Below are 24863 nucleotides of genomic sequence, written 5' to 3'. Positions count from 1 at the left end.
GGAAGGGTGAGGAGTCAGAGTTCGTCAGAGAAGAGCCCAATGATACCTATATGTCCAGTAGTTTCCTTCACCTACGGTGAGTTAACTGAAATTAAATTATTCCTAGTACATTAGGTTTACGTAAAAACGTTCAGAACATGTTATGAGGCATTTTTCTGTTAGAATGGTGAAGCTAATGCGTTCTCAAGACTACTGATCTGCGGCGGTTGTGCGCCCAGTGTTGATGGCAGGGTAGGAGGAGGTCTGCACGATAGACGGAGAGCGTTCACTCTCCACTTCTCTCTCTCTCTGCAGTGCCCAGCCGGGTAGGTGAAGATGCCAAAATGGCCACCGGCAGCTACTTTGGATTTGCTCACGGTGGTGCCGCGCAGTACAGGTAAGATGAAGAATTTCTGGATGTCGCTTAGATGCTTCGCTGGACGACTGTTTGGCTGAATAAGTTTACCGTGGACAGCGGGGACCGGGAAGACCGAGGGGGAGTAGAAAGGATGCGGTGGTGTTGTCATAATCACTTCATGCGACGTTGCACCCGTCTGCGCATTCTGCTGCAAGGATTTTTGAGCTACTTGACAACGTTTAATGGATTCACGTTGCTAAACGCAATGTCAACACACGGATATATGTAGTTAGTTAGCCGTAGCTGCGTTGTAACAATAGTCGCTGTTAAGCAAAGTGACGTGACGCATATACATAAAAGCAGTCGGCTTATACAAACGGAAATTTATGAAGTGTAAGGGTCTCTCCTGACAGAAAGGTTGTAAAGATGGCATTCAAATTAAGGAACACGTGAATATAGTAATATAATTTCAAGAAAAATGCCGGTGACGGAAATAAGGCTGATAAGTGTTTTGCTAGATTGATCTTTAGAAAATCAGTCATTGTTTATATACAATTGTTACATTGGACAAAGTATTTAGATGCCGAACAAGCAGTCTTGTGCTGTCATATTAAACGTTAAGAGTATTTGATACGGAAGTGTTACATATGTAACTGATTTTGAAATATTTTTAAAGCTTTTACTTTTTACTAAGGCTTCAAACGTTATACACTGATTTAGATCACCTGTGGGGAATGTGACCAATCACTTTGAAGATGAGACCATTTTTATATTTCAGTGCCAGGTTTAAAGCCTTGTCTTGTGTGGGTAGTATACAAAACCCAAAGCGTTAATTTCTATTAATTAAAATTATGAAATGGCAAGTATGTTGTACCACTTATTGCTGGTGTGACACCCTATCTTAATGTACACAGCTCATCAAAGAATTAGCATGTTGCCATACTTTATCTGTATTGGTGATACAGTGATGATGTTCAGCTGTAGTTGGCCCTGTTCATCTAACCATAGCACAGGTATGTTATTGCTTCACTGGTTTGATGATGTGTTATGTGAATGAATCACAGGCAGTTATCTGTTTTGGGCAAGTTTCCAACATCGTTTTTATTGTGAGGTATTTTTACATTTGTTTCCCTTTTGAAAAATGTTTTGTGGATGGCAAACATCACTGTTGTAATTACACATCTCACAAAGAAGCGATGAGAGACAAAGAGGGACGTACCATAGAGAAAAGCAGACACACGGGCTGCATGGTGTGCTTGCTAGCCAACTTGTATTAGGTTTTACTGTTTGACACTATTTAAGTTCTAAATAGGAGCAGTGAATCAATGACCAAAAAATCATGAAAGGTGGCATCAACAACAATTGACAAAGGGGCGACAATTCAAACCTTGGGTAGGCTGGAAACAAGAAAATATGACAAAACCGCATTCCAGACTGGATCAGTTTCAAAATCGGAACTAAATCCTTGTTAACCAAAACTGGATTGCTTATGGGGTCAATCCCATTTTCTGTTTTTCATATATCAGGTGCATTTAATCATATTTCTGTTCAGCAAGCTGAGGAATAGAAAGGCTACATTAAATAATGCAAAAGCAAAAAATTAATGTTCATTACAGTACTTTCCCCATTGTGTGCATATTTGTGTACATATTACATATTATGTACATATTTCACAGTGCTTGAGGCATGTAGCAATCTCAGAGGTGGGACACTTGTGGGCTTCCTGCTGGCACACAATAGAAAGGATGTTAATTTCAATGTTTTTAGATTTGACCTGCATGAACTGGAGCAGTGTTTCATCTGTCAGTGAGTTCCTCTCTTTAACTTGAGATGCTTCAGAGCTGACAAGTTGCTCTTGCAGATGTAAGTGCCCCCAAACATGCTGGCTGTTGAGAAAGCAAAATCCCTTAGGAGCAGGAAGCGGATAAGTTTCCGAAAAGAAATCCCCTGCTCATTTGGCTTGAAAAAGGTTGTTGGCTTGCAGCTTGCATAGCACAGCGGTGAGGGTTAGCAAACAGCATTATCTCAGATTGGTCATGGACATTTGAGAGCAGTCTTTGAATTGTTCCTGCAGTGTTTCTACATAGGCTCTATATTTGAGAGAAATTTCCTCCCGTTCAGGGACATATTTGTAGAGATGCACCGATCAACTTTTTTGCAGTTCCGATCCGATACCTGAATTTGGATATCTGCCGATACCGATACCAGAGGTTCTTGAATATCATTATTTTTATTGTTGTTGGCATTAGCTTATGTGTAAGGTTACATGAGGCTGTAGTAAACCACACAGCACGTCTTATTAAAAGAGCAAAACGTATACAAATTGCATTAAATTTAAATGTATTCCAAAGCAATTTATTTGAAGTTTATCTGTAGTTTATCCCTTTCGCACGTAACTTATTTTTTATGCTATAGCTATCTAGCGCGCGTGTTAGGCTACGTTACATGGTTCATTATGTTTTCATTAGCGTTATTAATCTTCTCTTAGTTTTCAGTTAGCATTTGCTATATTTTTAATGTTAAATCGCTGTTTCCTCAAAGCTAAAATTAACTAGATTGGAAAAATTGGATGATGGATGACAGCACAACTCTGAACAGGCTGATTTACACTAAAATCTGTTCACATGAGCAAAAAGCTCTGACACAGGTTGCCCTGTCCCTTGTAACTGTGGCTTCAAGCAAATTAGATGTGAGGTTATGTCCCTGAGGAAGGCCATGTCACATAGAAATTCTGCATTCCCCAATTTGTCACAGTAGTCACATATGTCCAATCTACTGCTGTTCTTCAGAAAACAAAGATCTCAGTGTGCAGTGCAAAAAACCACTTAAGGCATCTGCTGCGGCTCATCATCTGATCTCTGCGTATAGTTGTAAATCTCCATAAGCAGTATCCACTGCTTCTGTGAAGGCCACAAACTTCCATTAATTAAGCAACCTGTTTTCAAATGAGATTTCTAATTTTGGTCATCAAATCAATAATGTAGCTGAAGTCAAGTCTCTCTGTGCAGAAGGCCAAGAAAATAAAATATGTTTATCATTTTTGTTCATTCACTGGTGAATTTGCATGACCAGTAGGCCTATGTTAGTGTGTACCTTAGTATAGTTTCCGCTTTCATATTGCATGGGAAATTAAATAGCAATATTAGACTAATATAAAATGAAATAAGCAAGGGTAGATATGCTTCGTGTATGATGCACTGCAGTATCAGTGCGGTCCGTGTAATCCACGCAGCTCTGTTGGAACGGTCCAGAGAACCCAGTGGATCTTGCTTCCATAGACCATGCACCATAGGTGACAACAGCGGTAAGCTTGTCATAGCCATCATACCCTGTTACAATAGTTCTCATTGTGTTTAAAATGTCCTCTCCCTTGGTAGTACCGTGCAAAGGCACCAATCCTGACAGCTCTTCCTGCACATTAAATGAGCTGTCATTGCATGTTGATATCTTCACCTCATCTCCAGTCCCCAGCAAGTCTTTAAGACCTGCTTTTTCCCTGATCCATCTCTTCTCTCCCTCCACAGCCAGCCGGCAGCCGCTGGGGTAGGCTACAGCCACCCTACGACAGTGGCCAGCTACACTGTGCACCAGGCGCCGGTCGCGACTCACACCGTGGCAGCTGCCTACGCGCCCACCGCGACCCCCGTGGCCGTGGCCCGGCCAGCACCGGTGGCGGTGGCAGCTGTGGCCACCGCCCCTCCCTATGGCGGGTACCAGCCCACCCATGCTGCCACCGAGTACAGCTATGTACAGAGGCAGCAGGAAGCACCTCCCCCTCCCCCGCCTGTCACGTCCCAGAGTTACCAGGTAACCCGATGCCTTTCTTTGAGGCCTGCTCTCCAGGGTGTCCAGAAGGCACACTGAGTAACATGCTCCATATGCCATCTGTGCAAGTGGCTTTGTCACGTAAATAACATTCGTACGTCAGTGGCCAGGAGACTGTTGTGTAAGTTGCAAGTCATTCAGTCCTTAATGTACAGTAACGAATCTGTACATATCTTACTGAATTGAACCAAGCAATTTTTCTCCTACATTTAAAAATGATGCCCTGTATTCACAATCCTGACTGAAGTACTGAACTATGGTTTAGTTCATTTCCTGGAATGTTTGCTATTTTTACATTTAACCGTAGAAGGATATTGAAAGTGGGGAGAATGGTCCCCTCAGGTTGTTAATTTGATCATTGGCTGCCTCAGAATTTTATGCCATAGTGTAGTCCACTCGAAGTCAAGTCATGGCCTTATCAATGAGGGTGACCGAGCTCTTGATGTCAAGGCGAACGCTTCTCTAACAAGGGCTGTGCTCCTTTGTTATTCCAGGACTCCTACTCATACGTGCGGTCCACAGCCCCTGCTGTAGCTTATGACAGTAAACAGTACTACCAGCAGCCCACAGCTACAGCGGCTGTGGCCGCTGCTGTCGCACAGCCACAACCCACTGTGGCAGAGTCCTACTATCAGACAGGTACGCTAAACACACCCTGGGAGTCAACCTGGAACAAAAGCATCCAAGGTCAATACACCGTCTCATTCTTTTCCTTTCCTTTTCATTCACTCTCTGTACATGTCTCATACAGGATACTGGCAAAAAACAGGGAAAGGCTTTGTTAGTGTATAAACACATGCTTCTGTTTTATTGCAAGATTAGTGTTTTAATATGAGATTATCATATTTTACATGTGCATTCCCTGATTGTATGAGTGCAGTGGATTCAAGTAAAACTACCTGTGGTTGTTATTAGGCTTTCCGTTTTTAACTGTATTTATAGAAATTCCAGTTGGATTTGTTCTGCTTTGCTAAATCTTTTGACACTCCAGGACTTAACTATTATTTAATGTACTAACTTTTAGAATATTGTGCTCATATTGTTCAAATCAAAAATGCATCTGCTGTTCAAGTGGATGTAGATTTTTAAAATAATGATCCATTTTGTGCCATTTAAGGTGAAGTAAATGGGATCATTTAAAGTATATTATTGAATGAATAATTTGGATGTGCAACAGATTCTCCTTTTCCCCACCAGTAACGTTGTTTTCATGTTTCCGCCTCCATAGCTCCTAAGACTGGATACAGCCAGGGAGTCACACCGTACACACAGGCCCCGCAAACCCGTCAGGTGACTGTCATTAAGCCTGCGGCGCCCAGCCCGGTCACCTCCACCTTCCCCCTGTACCCGGGCTCTTCCACCGTGCAGCCAGTGCCTGCAGCAGCAGCAGCAGCAGCCACAGTGGTCCCCACCTACTCTCAGAGCCCCACCTACAGCACTGCGGCCGTCACATACTCAGGTAAGCACCGCTGCGACCGCACCACCTTCACCACACTGCCTCTGCCGCACCATGGTCTGCCAGTCAGGAGTGAGTTTATGTGTTTAAGGTTAGTGGCTTATGGCAGGGTTGGGGAAACCACCTCAGGATGGGTACCATAGTGATCTGTTTAGAGCGCTTACAGTGATGTAAATTTCCAAATATATCAGTCAGACTGCCGAACCACTCACCAGTGAATATATAACTGCAGTAGAATTAGTTGATGAGTCAATTTGTTCTATATACTGCAGTGCATTCATTGTTAAGAATCGCCTGAAAGTTGCAAACTGCATCTGTGTGTGAGACCTTGAAACCGCTGTGGTGTTGCTGCAGGTACGTCGTACTCTGGGTATGAAACGCTGTACTCGCCAGCCTCATCGTACTACCAGCAGCAGCAGCAGCAGCAACAGCAGCAGCAGAAGCAGGCGGTGGCCGCTGCAGCCACTGCAGCCTGGACCGGGAGCACCTTCACCAAGAAAACACCCTTCCAGGCCAAGCAGCTCAAACCCAAGCAACCCCCCAAGCCCCCTCAGATCCACTACTGCGATGTCTGCAAGATCAGCTGTGCTGGGCCTCAGGTGAGTCCTGCAGTTTCTCTGACAACAGGACTGCCCTAACCAGCTGCTAAACACAGTAAATCACAGAGGTGGGGACAGCCAAGTATTTATGAGGATATCTGGGGAATGTTGCTTTGGCTGCTGATATTGTTGGGCTGTAAATACCACACAGCTTCCACTGCAGAATTATTCATGCCTTTTTATGAACTTGTTACATTTTGTCAACTCTTCAGAGTCTTCAACTTCAGCAACTGAATTTAAAGTTTGTCTGTAGATTTTTTCATAAATTGGCATATGCTTTCTAATTGATAGTATTTGACAAAGCAAGCACAGAAACATGTTTGGCACTGAGATGTTTCATCATTGACTGATTTCCCTTGACTGCAGTGGTTCATTCTTCAGAGCATTCTTACTGAAACAGTACAGGTTAAGTATCTTGTACAAGGGTCCAGTGTCCCACTGGAGAATCAAACCTTCAACCCTCTGGGTACGAGTCTGGCCACCTAACCACTTTACCTCAGTGCGGGTTAATATAACAGTTAGAAAAATGAATTATTAATTATTCAGCCTAAAAATCTGTCACCTGACATCTGCTTGTATGATGTGCATGTTAAATTGACGGGGTCAATGGCCTCCCAGGTAGCACAGTCCCATGTTCTTTCCTGAAAACCTCTTGTTCTGGAACTCTTGTGTCCTCTTCAGACGTACAAGGAGCACCTGGAGGGGCAGAAGCATAAGAAGAAGGAGGCAGCACTGAAGGTGTCCCAAAGCGGCAGCAGTGACAGCGGCAGCAGCAGCGTGGGCTCCGCCCGGGGCGCTCCAAACCAGCTGCGCTGTGAGCTGTGCGACGTCTCCTGCACCGGCGCAGACGCCTACGCTGCACACATCCGCGGGGCCAAGCACCAGAAGGTAGGACCAGCCGGGCAGAGTGCCTTTGGCTCCTGTAGATCATTTAATTTTGTTAGAAATCCAGTATGTTTCTGCTAGTTTATTCAACTGTTTTTCCTACTAAGCTTAAATTTAATAGTCTCCAGCGATGGTTTCATACAGTCATTGGAAACCTCTTCAAGACAAATACCGCACTTTCGCTTCTTTCCATGTTCTCCATGTACATAAAACTGAAGTGAAAGTATTCATCAGCGTGCTTGCATAGGTTTTGTTTTGATAATTTTGCAGGCTTTGTACTTTCTTGTTCCTTTCACTTGTTCAGCAGGAATTTCCCCTTTCGGTGTGCTTGGCTGTCTTGCAATCACCAGCACAATATTTGAAGCTAACGGAAGCAGCAACAGTTATGACGTTTCAAATGCTTCAAATTCAAATTTTATTTAATTACATCCATTTTTATAAATGGTAATATATGAAACACATTGCATTGGTAGTTTTACTCTGAATACTGTATGAAGTCAATTCATTTTCTTATACGTAATGTGCATTTTCCACAATATTGAATATTCCCTGGAATACCACCAAGTACCTTTAGGGTTACACATGTCCCAAGCTGAGAATCTCTACTCTACACTAGAGCTTTTTTTTCCCCCTCTTGTATCACATCCTCCTCTTACCTGGGACCATCCTGTTCTTGGCTGGTAGGTGGTGAAACTGCACACTAAGCTGGGGAAGCCCATCCCCTCCACGGAGCCGAGTGTGGTCACCCACACGCCCACAGTCACCACAACTGCCCCCGGCAGGACCGCCAGCTCTGCCGTCAGCAGCACGGTCAGCAGCAGCGTGACCACGCCCATCTCCTCCTACCTGAAGCCCGTCAACATCGTGAGCAGCGCCACCACCATTCCTGCCGTTGCCAAGGGTCCTGCTCCCACAACTACAGCTGCCAGCACTCCCCCAGTCAAGGTCAACACTCCCAAGATCACTTTCATAGGTAAGGCTTGGGCCATTGTTGAAGGATCAGGGTTATGCCCTAGAGTCATGTTCAGATGGAGATTCACAATAAGGGAAAACTTGAATTACAATCATATCTCCATACTTCAGTAACAAAAACCCGATGCAGTTTGCAGGTTTGAAAATGAACTGTTTCGGACCCAGGGTGGCTGGTAGATGGAAAAAATTCACCAGCTAGTTGCATTTTTTCCACCAGCCAAAACACTTTATCTGGATCCTGCAAGGCACACATGTATGGTAGTGACATCATACAATATTGTTAAAAACAGCTAGCAAACAAAGTAATGTGACAGGTAAAGCTAATAGCTGAATCACAGCAATGCTTGCTACTACTCCTACTAGCTGTCTAGTGAGCTATCCAAAGATTGTCTAAGTACATAGTCAATAAAGCTGGACACAAACTTAAACTGGAGAGGGGTCTCATTTTTTCTGATGGTATGCACTGTTCAGAATATGGTCTTCATTTGTCTGTGGTTTGTTCACTCAGTGTAGTTAGTTAGATTTAAATCAATATTGGCGCCAGCTATCAAAATATGCAATGTGACAGACATGTGAAATGGTAACTATCTCTCAGACTAAAATTAGCCAGTCATTTGTTGAATCAAGCCAAATCTTCCCATGGCAGATGAAATTGCATCACCATATGTTGGCTGTGATCGGATAGAGAGATCCTGCCATTGACTTAAAGTAGTAATCCCACAGAAACTGGACTGAAAGCGGCATGTATTTGGGTATCTTGTATTTTGCAAGAGTTCTTTGACTTTTATTTATTTTTTAAGCAGAAAGTACCTGCCAGAGTAGCTAGTGACCCTACAGCTTTAACCTGACAAAGGAGAAAATCTACCTGAAATTATAGGCTGGGAGTGTTAATTTTGAACATGCTGTAAATCTGCAAAGTTAATATTTGACCTAACAAAGAGGGTTTCTAGTCGAAAGGTTCTGGTCAGTTATTTCTCACAGCACGTTGTGCTGTGTTAATCTGTAGAGTTGGCCAAAGCAAGAGGTGGCCAGTGCACTCTGAGTGACCACATAAGCCAGTGTCTAACAAGCTTAATGCTAGCAGCAATCCCACCACTTGGCTCACAGAACAGTGTTCCTACTTTATCTTTCAGCAGCATTTAAAGACTGAGAAATTAACATGTGCTTGTACCTCACCAGAGTAATACAGACACACTTACATGGAAAATTCTTCCTCCAAATATGAAATGCTTCTATTGACTGTAAATAATGCATGTTGCAGGTGGAAACAGACCACAGACCTCTGGTGTTAAGGTAGAGGAGGCGAAGGCAGCCCAGCCCGCCCCAACGGCTCAGACACTGGAAACGAAGGCCAAGGCCGCAGCTGAGGTTTTGCCTGTGCACTCCACTGTGGCTGCGCTGCAGAGTGACGTTCAACCTGTGGGCCATGACTACGTGGAGGAGGTGGGGCTCTCACTCGCATTCTATGTAAAAGCATGACTGGTAGAGGGTACATGGGCTCTTTCTGGGAAGGCTGGTAACAGGTTTCATAGAGCAGAAGATATCCTTGCGTGCTGTTCATAAATGTATAAATTGTTCAGATAAGCTTGTTGAATATACCAAGTGTCAAGTAATTTTACAAAGGCCTCATAGCCAGATGTTTTCAACTCAAGACTAAAGTGCACAATTTCAGATTTGATATGTGTGAAGTAAACAATGATGTGTGTTTGTGATGTTGTGTTTCAGGTGCACAATGATGAGGGCAAAGTTATTCGGTTCCATTGCAAACTGTGCGAATGTAGCTTTAATGACCCAAATGCCAAAGAGATGCATTTGAAGGGAAGGAGACACCGTCTGCAGTATAAGGTTTGTGATTTGAAGTTGATTACACTGGACACATTCATCAGGGTATACCAAAACTTGTAAAATCCTCCCCTTTCGACGTTAAAGGGCATGTCGCAGTACTTCCGCTTTTTGTCTTGTGCAGAAAAAGGTGAACCCCGAACTCCAGGTGGAGGTGAAGCCCAGCATCCGGGCACGGAAGATCCAGGAGGAGAGGATGAGGAAGCAGATGCAGAAGGAGGAGTACTGGAGGAGGCGGGAGGAGGAGGAGCGCTGGAGGATGGAGATGAGGTAAAGGCCAGACTGCTTGATGGGCTAGCTCCAGGGCTGCAGGCTGGATGTCTGTTCTCAGACAGCACCAGAGGCCCAAAGAAAAGTGAAAAGTATTGTGTTAACGTAGATGTTAAGCCAGTATTGTAAACAAACAGGAGTTGGTAACTTGTTAAGGAAAAACATTTTTTTTTAAACATCCTCAGTGTGAATGTACCATTGGCAATGGGGTATCACTCATGTCATCGTCCATTGGCACAACCCTAACCTCCTAAAGAGGGTGTCAAGGAGGATGCGAGGATGAAGTCGTGGAGAGAATGCACTTCAGCACTTCTGGACTCCAGCCTCTGTTATGTGAATACAGGGCGTGACAGACGATGTCTCTGTGTCTCCCATCAGGCGCTATGAGGAGGACATGTACTGGCGGCGCATGGAGGAAGAGCAGCACCCCTGGGATGAACGCCGAAGGCTGCCGGATGCAGGTTACCCCCAGGGCCCCCCTGGGCCGCCCGGCCTTCTGGGAGTCCGGCCTGGCTTGCCCATCCCACAACCTCAGGGACCTGTGGTAAGATTAACTCTGAACCTGTAAATCACAGTTCTGATAATCTATGGGAGTTTACACTGGGTTGATGCATGGACCTTAATGATGAATAATAGTAATAGCTTTAATTATGTAGCACTTTTCAAGCATACAGCCTAAAGTGTTTCACACAAACAGAGGGACAGTTGAATATGAATTGTAGAAAATGTGCACCACTGCAAAGGATCAACAATAAAACAAAAAATAAATGATAATAATAATGATAATAAATGAACATGGATAAATGTAGGCAAATAAGTAATAAAACCAAAATGTGTCATTATTAAAAGCAAATCTATAAGATCCTGAGTCTTGAGACAGGATTTAAGAGGACATTGACCCAGCGGTTCATCTAGGGGCCAAAACAGAGAAATCATAATCTTGCTTTTCTTCAGTCTTGACTCTGGAATAACCAGCAGATCCTTATCCAAGAACCTAAGAGGTAGCAGTTCACCTGTTTTGTGCTGGGGCTGCCCCTAGCTGTGTGGTGATGTCAGCAGCAAGTGCTGAATCAAGGAAAGTGTGCGTGTGCGATGTGTTGTGCTCTCAACCTGACATCAGACATTGGTGGTGTTCCAGCCCCCTCGCCGGCCGGACTCCTCAGACGACAGGTACGTGATGACCAAACACGCCGCCATCTACCCCGCCGAGGACGAGCTCCAGGCCATCCAGAAAATTGTGTCCATCACAGAGAGAGCGCTCAAACTGGTGTCCGACATCATCTGTGATGAGGGCGAGGATGACGATAAGGACAAGGAGAAGGATTTCCAGAGAGAAAGGTGCGACACATTATCCAGTCACATTATTTCTGTGGCAGTACAAGTCACTCTCGCAGGTCGTGAGCCAAGACTGTCTGGTTCACAGACTTTTAGTGACTGGGTGAGAGCAACTACTACTCAGAGCCAAGAAAATTCATGCTGGAGGCTGAGGGGCAAAACATAATGAAGTAATTTCAGTGAAACAAGGCTTAATCATACTCCAGACCTATCTTTTTATACACTGTATATTTTCCTTCTTGGGTGTTTATTGACAATAAGCTCCAGAGTTTTCCTGTACATGTACAATATAGTGCTTTTCAACTTTGCTGAATCCTTCAAGTATTATTAACTGTTGACACTAGGGATGCACGATACTGGATTTAGAAATAGAAACTTAGCAGCACTCAGATAGCATCCTCTCTGAGTGAGAAACCTAGCTAGGGCGTCAGCCGAAATCATTCCACCTCCCCAATGCCCTCCGTTCAAGTCCCAAAGCACGAGCAAAGCAGAAATTTTCATATCTGCCAATGCCGGTAATTAAGTTTTTATCGGCCGATACCGATGTCGTGCCAGTATCATCATGCATCCCTAGTTGACACCACCAAAATTTGAGCAAAACATTTAAAGCCTTTCTTCAGCCTTTGCCTGAAGACCAAATGAAGTGTGAAGCAGCTAGTTTATTTTTTCTGCTTGTACTTGTGCTGCAGTTATTGTTTATAAGCACAGTTTAGGTGAATGTGTGTGTGGTTCAGCAGTTTCCTCCCTTCCTTCCTCATAGGGCACTAAAGGGTATAATGAGAGTGGGTGTGCTGGCCAAAGGCCTGCTACTCCGCGGGGACAAGAACGTCAGTTTGGTCCTCCTCTGCCACGAAAAACCCACAAAGACCCTCCTCACACGCATTGTGGAGCTCCTTCCCAAGCAGCTGCCGGTACAAGCTTCTCCAAAATTACCTCCAAAAGAATGTCAATATGAAAAACATGCAGGTTGTTAAACATGAACAGGATGGAGCTGAATAAACTTCATGTATGAATGTGAAGATGTGTATTTGACCATTAAACTATTTGTTGTCTCTTGGTTCATATCAGTTTCATAACTGAATCAGGCTGGCATATGAAAAGAACAAAATCCCCAGTCTAGTAATCATGCAGTAATGGAATTTCAGGCACTCACAGTTCAGCCTTTCATTATCGGAGGGGATAGACTGGTGTTAATATGTGAAGTAGCAGTGTTCTATCTTCAGGTGGGGAGGCAGGGAAGGGACATAAGTGCTCAGGTTAATAAGTCCCTCAGGTTAATAAGGGTTGGTAGTTTGAGGCAGAAATGCATAGCAGTTAAGCATTAACTCGTAACTGGCTATGTCTCACATGGGATTTGAATACCCTCAGACGGTGTCTTAAAATGAATTGCTTTATTAAGTATCCAGGTGTGTATGTGTAAGTCGCCCTGAAAGAGGATGTCTGCTTTAGTGCTGCTAAATTACCACGGTCTCTTCTGGTGTAGCTGATGTCCACAGTGTAAAAGTATGCATCTCTCTCTTTTTTTTTTTTTAAACTCTTATCTTAAAAAGATGGTGACACCGGAAAAATACGAAGTGAAAGGCTCTGTCCAGGAGGCAGCCATCATCCTGACGTCCTGCGCCGAGCCAAAGATGGAAGTCACTGTCACACTGACCTCGCCTGTAATCCGAGAGGAGAATGCGCGGGACGGAGGTTGGAAACACAAGGGCCTCTCTGTGACCTCAACCTCTGAATATGTCCACGTCGGTATCCTGAAGAGCCCATTTGCTGGCACAGAGCAGGCAGCAGTTATAAGAGAGGCGTAGCCATGCTGCCTCTGGCTGTTAATGCTGATGTTTTTTTTTTTTTATCCGTATAACATGGCAAAGTGAGTGGCCATAATTTCAGCTCTAGCTTTTGTGCCTGGGGGTGTGGAGCTTCCTAGGCTGTCATGCCTTCAAAAGCCCTGGCATGTGAAGTCTGTAACTTGTGACCACCAAAGCACCAAGTGTTACCAAAAGGCCAAACGATCGTGCCACTTACACATTGTGTACCATGCCAATTTTACTTTCAACACATGTAAATCAACACTACATGGCTTGTATGTTTATGGAGTTGTCAGACATGTCACAAAGTCAGTCATTTTTTTCAGAAAGTAATTGAATTGACATTATCCAAGAGAAAGGCAAAGCCATCATTTTAAAGTTTTGAAATTCAGTTTGTCTCTGGGCTGGGTTCTGATCCACACTGAATAGTGTAATTCCAAAAAGGGCTCCCATGTAATTTGTCGTGCTCAAAATTCTACTGAAACCAAGAGCTTCAGTCGTAGCCCATCAAACCCACTCCGGTGCAACTTAAAGTATGTGGAGCTCCCATGATTTCCTGGTTTACAAGTAACATGCACATCTTAACATTAAGCCAGTTACTGTCCCTCAGGTGCCAGCAGAAAAGCTCCAGGTTCACTCTGTGTAACACTCGCCAGTGCTCTTAGCTTTCCAAAAATCCAGCAAGCATGAACAGTGTCTGCATTGTGTAATTCTAGTTAGGTCCCAGGTAAGATTCATTTTTGTTTCCTGTGTTCCTGAATTCCCCTCTCCTCAACTTGACAAGCCTTCTTCTTGTGGGTCCCTCTCATTTAGGGAAGCTTCTGGTGGGCTTTGGTTCATTTTAGATTTTAGATAGATGACAGTAAAGCAATACAGGATGTATGAAAAAGAGGACCCAGTTTTTATTCCAAGAAATGGATGAAAATAATACTGCCATGTCAGAAATGTCCCCACAGGAAACAAAACGCTTATTTTTGTCTGGTGAGAAGTTAATCCCTCCGAGGTCCCCTGTGCAGAAATGAATGTGCTCCCCTGAGTGAAATACATGTGCTATCACAGACTAAAACGCAAAAATCAGTCAATCGATCAATGATGAAAAAAGGCATGATGTGCATGAACAGTGATCTAGGGTCCTTTTGGAGGCAAACTGTTAGTGTTGTCCTTTTCTTAAGGAGTCTTTCCATGTGATATCAACATGCTCCTTACATGACCCTCTGATACTCTTGAAACTTTGTGCATTGTCACGGTCAAGGACTCTGCTCAGGCCAAATTTATAAATGCACAGTTTTAGTTGGGCCATTTCTGTGCTTAGCTGTGCTTGCCCATGCATGTGTTATGACATTAACTGTTTATTTGAATGGACACAGTGTGGATCTCACTTAAAACTCATTGTATACCCCAATATTTATTCTTTTACCAAAATTAATACCTTTTGCTGGACTTAGACTGGCATCAGAGCTATGTCAAAATCAGGACAATTTTGAAAGATTTTACAATTATAAATTTATAATTAACAATAAAAGGGGTATTTAATTTATAATAATATGTATTATATATATGCTACAAAACATATGGTAAAAGAAAAAAGTCGACATGAGCAGGCACAATGCCCAAAACACTTTTATTAACCCCATCCCAAAAGTAAAGACGGAAATTTAATGTTTTGCTTGAGTGCCGCCCTTGACTGGAGAAAAGTATGTGTGAGCTTTCAAGTAAATCTGAGATGGGATGTCAGAAGCTAGGTTGATGTCATAGAGAATGACACACAGATTTGAGTTTCTTGATTAAAGGTGCAAGGATGAGGCTGCCCTTGAATACAATGATGTCGAAAGGCCGTTCAGAACTGTGGGCAGCTTCATAACCACAGTGTCACCGTGCCTGTTCGGGTATCCTTAGGGGAGTATCCGTTAGCTTCAGGGAGGAAGGCTTTGTGAGAGGAATCTGATTGCACCTGGGTTTACAGCCATCAGTGCACAGTGAGTGGGATTTAAAGGCAGCTGACTTAGGTATGCATGCAGTGACATCCTAACCCTTGTTGGGAGCTTCTCTTCTTTCCAGCAAGGCCTGCTGTCTCCCTGTATCTGTGGCTTTTTACGAGTCCAGTCCAAAGCCTTCTCACTTTATTTTCAACAGCTTTTTTCCCCGTCAGAGGCTGCTGACACTGCTTCGGAAGGATTTTTGACCAAGGGTTTCACCAAACACTTTGCCACACCTGCCATGCAATACTAAGTGATCACCAAGCTGCCATGTCCTGTCAGGTTTTTTTGACCAGCTCTTTATTTATCTTCCTCTAGTTCCTCTTTTTTTTTTACCATGCTCATTAAATAACCATAACCCATTGACATTGGTTAGCCTTTCCAAAGTCTGCTATTCTAGCAGATGTTTCCTGTAGCGAACTCTGACTGGACTGTCATTTCTGGATTGAGTCACACCTTCAAAGTGATTGGAAGGCACAGCGTTTATATGTTACAACACTGGATTATGTTTGCTGATGTCACAAAAGATGTCTGATTTTAAATCAGGTTTTTTTAGTGAGTTTACACATGACTGAAGCCATCAGGGTTGTAGGAGCAGAGAAAACAGTGTAAAGTAAATGCATATTTTTGTGTTCCATTCAGCAGTTTGTGATTCATTCCTAGTTGTTATCAATGAGAAACATTTCAGTCTATAATTTCCTCTCAGTATCAGTACTGTGGAGGAACTTGTCATTTTTAAGTCTCTCCTGAGAGGCTAGTCTAGCAATTGGCTGTATGAATTGGCTAAGTTGCGCAAACTAACCTTATCTTGTTCTGAAAAGACTAAATATGCCTAGAGAAATAGGAACGGAAGTACTTCAACTTCTCTCATGTAACATCTGCCCCCATGTTAGATGTGCTCGAGGATTTACTCCAGTTCCAATTAGGCAGCTGCACCACCACCTTAAACGCCACCTAGCAAGATTCTTATGGGAAACTCAATGCCACTGACTGACTCTATATCCAACTTCACTTGACACTGACTTGATTTATCGACTTGTTCCAGAAGCAATGCACCAATTGGAAAATTGTGTTAAATGGTTAAGCCTAGATACTTTACGGTGCTGGCCTGATTCAGTTTTTTAGTTGCCATAGGGACACATTTATAATGGGTTTACAATGGGCCACAATTCCTTTTGCAGTTTGCACACACTCATTCAAGTCATACCTTGGCTTAATATCTTAGACTGTATCACATGTCTGAAACTACAAGGAACAGCAATTGCTCTTCACAATGCCTTAGAAGCTGCCAGTGGATATTAAGCAAGTTTGAAATTTTGGTCTCCTCCTGATCTGCGTCTGGTTTTAGGAGCAGTGACAGACAGCTAAGAGTCAATGGAAAAAATAACTATTCAATTCAAGACGTGTGTGAATCTGCCAATGCCTGCTTTTGAGACATTTCTTGAGGTATGGCAAGAGCAGTTAGGATTTATTTAATCTGCCCACAGACATCTGCCATTATGACCAAGGGAAGCCTCATAAATTAAAAGAGCCATGCAGCTGGATAGAAACAGTTGTTGACTTTGTGTCCTGGTGTTACAGCAAAAGACCTTTTATAGGGTAACATCAGTCACCTGTTGTTAGCTCCACATGGCTCTGAAACTGCTGCCAAGGTCATCCTGAGTACAAATATGTGTGGCGTATCCTGATTGTGAGTGAGCTACTGCAGTGTGCAACTGATTCACTCACTCTACCCTGCCACTTGATTTTCCAGAATTTTATTGTGAGAAGTGCCAATGTGGCTTTTAAAGGAAAACTTTATATTCGGGTATGGTGGTTTCACATCTTGGCCCAGTAACACCTTTGTTTCAGCTGTTACTGTATGGTTGGTGTCTTTAGATAGTAGGGAATGTCTTTGTAATTATTGTAGGGAAAGCATTCTATATCATGAACTACCATGGGGAGCTGGCTTGGTATGTGTGGCAATGTGTTTGTGTCTGAGAACATCTTGCTGTCTTGGTCAAACACCCATTCCTCACCACCCTTTGACAATTCGATCCATTTTTAGATGTAACCTCGGGTTTGGTGAAAGACCCAGCGGACGTCTTGGACAGGCAAAAATGCCTTGACGCTCTGGCTGCTCTACGCCACGCTAAGTGGTTCCAGGTTTGGAACATCATTTTACTTTAATATTGTAGCCTTATGAGATAAGCCTCTTTATTCTTTTTATGTAATTGTGATAAAATGCTTTTTCATTTAATTTAGTCACCACCAGACACAAATGTGCAGAAATTTTGTTGGGGAAAAAAATCAAGGATGCCTACAGTATTTGTATGTTCTCACCAGAAAAATGTAACTGGTAACTAAATGAGTCTTTCTCTTGTTCTCACAATTCATTATTTTCATACATTCTAATACAAACTTTTTTCTGGTGATATCAAAATGGCAAGGCATCCTTGCATTTATTCAAGCATTAACATGCACTATTACAGTCTACAGTGTGTTATTGTAAGACACCGCTCCATAAGGCTGCAGTGAAACTTGGCATAAAAGTGTCATGAAAGCTTTCACGTTGAGCTTTTGTACTTTTGTGATTTTTTTGAATAGGGATTGAGAGAAAAGGAACATCTGATAAGTTTACTGCCATATGGCAAAAGGCAAAGTAAAGCAGATTTCCTTGTCTTATTCAGTCCCTACGCTCTTCTTCCAAGCTTTTCATGTAATTCAAAGTACTTGTTTGTGAATTATTCAAAATCATGAGGTCAGGGTTTATAAGATGACAAGGACCACTCCCTGGTGCATCTTACAAACTTTGAACTCTCTTATTACTAACGATGAGGTAAAATACTGCTGTGAATGGCAGCTGACCTAAAACGCCTAAGGGAATGAGAACCGAACCGATCTCAAGCTTCCATTTTGAACAGTAGTGTTGCACCTCCTTGAGAGACCCAGCCCATGTGTGAGCGAGCTGTATGTCCCTGTGACCAACTAAACCTGACTTCATTGCACTCAAGGCTAGAGCCAATGGACTTCAATCCTGCGTGATTATCATCCGCATCCTGCGCGATCTGTGCCAGCGTGTCACCACCTGGTCTGCCTTCCCCAGCTGGGTGAGTAACCACCACTCTTTCAATTCCAGTTACAGCCAGTTTTGAATTCAAATACCACTCCAACCAGTGGACATGGTCTCTGATCCCTGAGGGTGGCCTGATTATTTTTAAAGCAGCATTAAAGAAAGGGTTGTGTTGTGATTATTGGCATGCCAGTGATGTCAGTTGCCAATAATTGCAATAACAATAATACCTGAGAGGGTGTATGCTTTTATAAAATGGATCCACAAACTTATTTTAAATGGTTATGAAATGGTAAAGTCTTATGAGAGAACCAGCTTCACAGATGTAATAAAATGGCTTCATCAAACTAAATAAATGAGTACACCCTATCCGTTACTTTATATTACCACCTGTATATGTAACAGATCTAAAAAGGCTAGTTGTGCTGTTACAATGAATACTAGTACAGCTGGAACCTCCAGGTGATCAGTCAGCTTACTTGGTTTGAACTATCCATTTTATAACAGCAAATGAACAGTGTAATTATCCATTTAAAATGTTTCCAACTATGTCACACTGCAGTGGATTGTCACAGGGTGAACTGTGGATTGAATTTTTCTTTTTTCCAATGACTTACTTTAAACAGAAACTGAAAGGTTGATTTTTTTTTTTTTTTTAGGCCAGGAACTTGACACACAATACTGTGGTCATTATCAGCACATTGAATATGACATCCCTGTTCTGCATTGTTGGTTCTGTTACTAGTCCTGGATATTAAGGGTGAAAATAAAATAAAAGTAAAAACACGTTCAAGGGCCTGATTGCACAGCACTACACAGTGTAGATACCTGTACCTTGGGGGTGCATGCAGAACTTCATTCATTACAGGTGGACTCCATCCTACCTTTATACAGTTTAATAAGTTATCTGGAGTAAGGAGATAGGAAAGGTGTGTGTGTAATGTGAGCTGATCTGATGCTCACTCTTATTCTAAAGGCCATGGAGCTGCTTGTTGAGAAGGCCATATCCAGCGCCTCAGCCCCCCTGAGCCCTGGAGATGCACTGAGGAGAGTATTTGAATGTATTGCTTCGGGGATCCTGCTACCAGGTATGACTCCAGTGGTCTGAGAAATGAGATTTAAAACTGTTGTGTGTTAGGACAGAAAAAGTGTGATCCAAGATCCAGATTGTTAGTCAATGAAGAGCAAAGTGAGCATATTGGAATGCCTTCCTAAAATGAATACCCATTCACACCGTTAACTCAAATTAGCTAGCAAGGGTGCCACTAATTGAATTAGCGTTTTAGCGCATTAGACAATAAGAATGAAAAATTCAGCAGAGAAGAACCAAAAACAATGTGTAAATCAGCGAGTACAGCTATACCTTGGCTCACAACCCCAGTGAATACAAAGCTCATTTATAATGAAATTGTAACATGTAAAGTAATATATTTTATATAACGTATTTTAAATATTATACAGATCTCATTTGTTAAAATATAAACTGCAGAAGGTCAACTTAAAACAGTTTAGATTTAAAAAATAAGTTTGATTATACTGTCAAGTCATTTAGAGGTTTGTGAGCCTCTTTTTAAATCACTTTCTTCTTTCATCTTTTTTCACAAATGGCAGACATTATGTAGCAATAGCACCCAAAACAGCCTTGTGTATCATCAGTATTTGGCTAAAATCCAAAATGATACTAGTATGCAAATCATGTGGATGATGGTAGTGGGACAATTGAAAAGTTGGGTTGATTGAAGTCTTCACAGGCAACTTTTATTTAAAATCATTTTAAATAAAATAAAAAAAATCAAATAAAATCAAAAAGATTAAGACCTCGGTGGAGCATGCTGCTGACGTTGCAGACAATGGCAGTTTGCTGCTCCGTTTGCTTGCATTTTCTCCGAGTCTTTTTTCATCATGTATGTTCAGTATACATTTTTTTCCCATTTTCCATTTTCTCCCCGAATTCTGGAATGTCCAATTTGTCATGACCGATGTTCGGGTCCATTGCACAACCCCCACTGTCAATCCGGGAGAGTGTGGACAAGCGTGTGCCCTCCTCTGAGATACGTGATGTCAGCTGCTGCTGCTTTTCGCACTGCGGCCCACAAGCTAAGCTAGCACTGAGATGAGGGAGACATTTCGAATGCAGCTTTGGCACGTGGACCACAGGCGCCCGATCGACCAGCAGGGGTCGCTGTTGCTAACGGGACCGAAGCCCCTGCCGATGTATCCACCCCTATCCCCAGCGGAACGAAGCCAATGTGTTCCGCCTGTGAGCTCCCGGTCACTCTTGGCTAGTGACATGGTCGGGTTCGAACTGAGCCACTCGGGAGCCCCCTCAGTATATATTTTTGATGTGTGTTTTAAGTAGAATGAGCATTAGTTGTTACTTAAATATTTACTTGTATTTTGCTAATTACATCCATTTTCTGATGTGCTGGAGACAAAAGAGGTGCTAGCCAGTCACTCTGCTATAAATATTGCACAGCAGCTCAGTGACATAGAGACAATCCTTATTTGTCATTATTTCTGTGCATTGTTTGGTATGGTGGAATTGTGCTCTTTCTACTAAGCAATTCCAACCAAATGTCTCTCCATTGGTTTTTATATTGATGTAGCATTTGGATAGGGTTCAGTAGTGGGTATTTGTATTGACATAATGCTCTAGGTTAATATGCAGGGTTGTGTGTGCAGGTGGACCAGGTCTGATGGACCCCTGTGAGAAGAACCCCACAGATACCCTGGGTGCCATGACGGTGCAACAGAGAGAGGACATCACCTCTAGTGCACAGGTGAACCCAAGACTACTACTCTGCCCCCGACTACAGCTCAAAGCCACTCAGTGCACATGGTTGATTTCTGTCATGTACAGCTGGTTTCGTCCATATTTGTTGATTAATTTAAGGTATTACGGGCGGCAGTGTAGCATAGTGGTTAAGGAGCAGGACTCGTAACCGAAAGGTTGCTGGTTCAATCCCCACTGGGACACTGCTGCTGTACCCTTGGGCAAGGTACTTAACCCACAATTGCCTCAGTAAAAATATCCAGCTGTATAAATGGATACCATTGTAAAGAACTGTAACCTATGTAAGTCGCTTTGGATAAAAGCGTCTGCTAAATGAATAAATGTAAATGTAAATTACATTGACTGATTCAAGCACATGATTTTACACATTAAAGTGTGTCTCCTTAACCTGGTCTAAACATTTGGTGGTAATGGTACATAACTGAGAAATGATACATATTTGAGACCTACACTGTGGTGTGTAAAATCCTGCTTCTAATAGGCTGAAGGGGCTACTGTCTTCCTCCACAGACCCCCCTCCCAATATAACCAATCAGGTGATCTTTCATCAAGGTTTATATATATTTATAGAACATATGGGCTGCTGTGTGACAATCTCTCCCCACCCCACTTCTCATTTCTAGTTTGCCCTCAGGCTGCTTGCATTCCGCCAGATCTACAAAGTTCTGGGCATGGACCCCCTGTCCCAGATGAACCCGCGCTTCAGCGACTGCACCAACCGCAAGAGGCGGCTTGAGAACAGCAATGGAGTGGACAGCTGTGAAGGCGAGGGCAAGAAGGACAAGAAGGATTACGACAGCCACTAGACAGGCCTTAATACTGCCCCTCTTAAACACTAGTGTTATGGACAGTGCGTGCGGTCCCTGCTGATTATTATTATTATTATTATTATTATTATTATTTGCTCTATATCTCAGTTTGTAAACTCTTTAGTGTAGTAACTCTGACCTCCAGTTTTGTTTTAAGATGACCATACAGACTACTGGTAAGGGTATTATCAAAATGATAAATGTCTGTACCACACTGTGTTGTTTTTTGTTCATAATGATCTAAGCAGCGATCTGCACTTACCATACCTAAAGCTGTTTACACTACTGGCTGTTCGTAGGTATCAATATTGTAGGAATGTCCATAAGAAAGCTATGTAAGAGTATCCATAATAAAGCTCTACAGGAGCCTCTTTGAAATCAGGAACATTTAGTTTTTGTTTTTATTTGAGGGAGAAGGGGAGGCAGGGATTCCTCTTAACAGTGAAGCAAAACAAAGTAAGATGAACATTTTATTATTATTTACTATTAGGGAATTATTAGGGAAAATACTTGACTACAAAAATATATTCTTGTCATCTACGGTTAAACAATTTACATTAAGGGCATTGGCTATAGCCTAGTCAATATGAAGCACACAGTGTAGAATTACTTATGTTTTTCTTTTTGAGAGAGGTGTAGGGTCATTTTTTGAATCAGATTTTTTCACTTGCATTGTGCAAATGGTGTATTGTTAATATCTTGTTGAAGGTCTAGGCTGATGTTTCAGTGTCAAGATAGCTGTGGCACAGATTCCCATGGCACCGTATTAAATTTTCACTGATTCCAGAGAGGAGACATTTTTTTAAATGGTTATTTTGTAACTTAGCTTCAGTTTAAAGTTCAAATAGTACAGTCAGCATTATTTGCACATGCATGCATTACTGTGTTCATGTTTGGGTTCATTTGACTTTTGAAGTTTATTAGTTATTTACTAACTGAAAATGCCAAACTGTGGATTAAATAACACATCTTAATGTAAAGGTAAATAAAGATTTGGCATAAAATTGTGAGTCTGTGGCAGGGGCATGTCACCCTTGTGCTGTAACTGTGGTTTTTAGTGCACATCCTTTATCTCTAATTGTCATTCATTCTCAAAGTACATTACTGCATTACAATGGGCAGAATAAAACCATTCCACAGGCAACGGTACTATGTACATTCAAATAGAAATATCTTTTAAATGCAAATTGTGCATTTCCTGTTCAAGATGAGTGGTGTTAGTAACTTTCCCAACAGCCATGGCAGAGCTGAGGCTTTGACCTCTTGCAATTATTAAACCATTAATGTGATGTTTTCAAATTTTTGTTTTTGTAGATTCTCATCGCTAGTAGCATAGAAACAAGTTGTGGGTGGTTAGAGGAGGAAGTAAAAGCCAAGCCTTCTTAATATTAATCAGTTTTTTTTTTTATATTCCACCTTTTTTCTCATTACATAATTTAAAATGCTTAAATATAAAGCCTAACTGCATGTACCTATTGCCTTGATTTTTACTTGAAATATTTGAAAGGTACCATAGTCATAAATGGTGCCAACTACTGAACATCTTAAAATCCCCTCTTGTCTATTTAAAGTTTCTCCATGGAGGCTGTGCTTCCAATTGCAATCTATCAGAATAATGGGATTTCAGCTGAAAGCAGATTTTTTGCCTGGCTCCAATTATGATAAGAATTTAGCCCCTCCTGGAAGCTCAGCTTCACATCTTTAACGGATATGATGACCAAGACATTGTGGCCCAGATTTAGACACCGTATAGACAAGAAGTCATAAGTTTTGATAAATATTACCTCCATGAATTCATCCATAGCAGCAGTATGTTATTGATGTACAGGCCTCGTTCGACAAAAGTAGGGTGGATTACGTTGGCCAGCCCCAGCCATTGCACTGCTCAACAGTACATTGTAGCAACTCACAGGTGCCTATGACGTGCACAAATAATAAAAACTCCTGTTATCATCTAAATAAGGTAGGCAAGAGGAAGTGAAGATACCTGATGAGCCACCAGACTTCTGCACCACTTCCACCACACAGCCAATGTACACAGAGAACTCATCCTCTCTTTGAGATGTATAGTTCCTTACAACACAGTACAGCATACCTATATGTAAACCATGAACCAAGAAAAAAAACAATGGTAAACATTATTATTTTAATTAGTATTTAATTATCCCCTTTTAAAATGTACTGTTTTCCAACTAATGCTTTTAAAAAGTCATCCCATAATGATCTCTTAAATTCAGAATACCTCAGATGTCTTACCTTCCACTAATGACCCAGCCTGATAATCTTCCTCATCTTCTTCATCCTCACACTTCACCAAGTAAGGTGCAGGGAACCATGCCAGGCATTTAGCACCATTTTCCACCAGCCACCAGCCTGCTCAGACTACGCAATCAGTAACGAGCAGTCAGTGTCCCTTATGCATGGCTAAAGGAGTATGGGTGCATCAGAGCGACCCAAGACTCTCCCCCGACACACACACACTCAGTGGAGGCTCTAACTTTCAACTGCCACATAACAGGAACCACATGCATTTTCTTTACCTCTAAATATGCCGTTTCATTCTGCTAACACACAACGTCACTTAATATAATCTGATCCCAGTGGTCAATAACATTTCTGCTTTTAGGCACTTCTCACTTTCCCCCAGTAATTAAACCATACATCTCATATACTGTATGTTCACTAGGATATTTGTAAAATGTTATTTTTATTACCTTTTTGTAGGGTAATTCCACCTCTGCTTTTACTAGCTCTATCCTTTCTGAACAGCTTATAACCAATAATCTTATCTTCCTGTCCCCTACATACCAGCCCCATTTACCACAAATAACGCCCCATAAAGGCATCTCAACATAGTACTTATACTCTATTTTTCACTCCATCCACATCCCAGACCACAAAATTAG

The 24863-nt window shown here is 42.3% G+C and overlaps 1 protein-coding gene across 3 annotated transcripts; it reads left to right on the top strand.

Moving 5' to 3' along the window:
* LOC118777505 (zinc finger RNA-binding protein-like) lies at positions 1-22743 on the top strand. Of its 3 annotated transcripts, none has more exons than XM_036528510.1 (20): positions 1-76; positions 295-376; positions 3862-4144; positions 4657-4801; positions 5391-5621; positions 5973-6217; positions 6899-7105; positions 7787-8075; positions 9336-9517; positions 9800-9919; positions 10041-10186; positions 10565-10730; positions 11325-11524; positions 12282-12432; positions 13072-13213; positions 17350-17447; positions 18296-18391; positions 19331-19442; positions 21037-21134; positions 21772-22743. In XM_036528510.1, exons 1-20 carry the CDS (start codon positions 40-42, stop codon positions 21952-21954), a joined length of 3213 nt encoding a protein of 1070 aa, XP_036384403.1. In that variant the 5' UTR covers positions 1-39; the 3' UTR covers positions 21955-22743. The 3 variants fall into 3 exon arrangements, with proteins under 3 accessions (XP_036384403.1, XP_036384402.1, XP_036384404.1); XM_036528509.1 differs by having other exon boundaries at positions 4657-4849; XM_036528511.1 differs by lacking the exons at positions 17350-17447; positions 19331-19442; positions 21037-21134; positions 21772-22743 and having other exon boundaries at positions 4657-4849; positions 18296-18370.
* The last annotated feature ends 2120 nt before the right edge of the window (positions 22744-24863 follow it).

Source organism: Megalops cyprinoides, chromosome 5 (genome assembly GCF_013368585.1).
Source record: "Megalops cyprinoides isolate fMegCyp1 chromosome 5, fMegCyp1.pri, whole genome shotgun sequence".
Lineage (NCBI taxonomy): Eukaryota > Metazoa > Chordata > Actinopteri > Elopiformes > Megalopidae > Megalops > Megalops cyprinoides.
The sequence above is the reverse complement of the archived record's forward strand: the minus strand, read 5'-3'. Positions and strand labels throughout refer to the sequence as shown.

Bases quoted from the DNA above. Each gene is read 5' to 3' on its own strand.
- LOC118777505 (XM_036528509.1), top strand. From the start codon at position 40: ATGATACCTATATGTCCAGTAGTTTCCTTCACCTACG. The intron at 5,622-5,972 runs GTAAGCACCGCT...GTGTTGCTGCAG, and splicing joins TGCGGCCGTCACATACTCAG to GTACGTCGTACTCTGGGTAT. The intron at 11,525-12,281 runs GTGCGACACATT...CCTTCCTCATAG, and splicing joins AAGGATTTCCAGAGAGAAAG to GGCACTAAAGGGTATAATGA.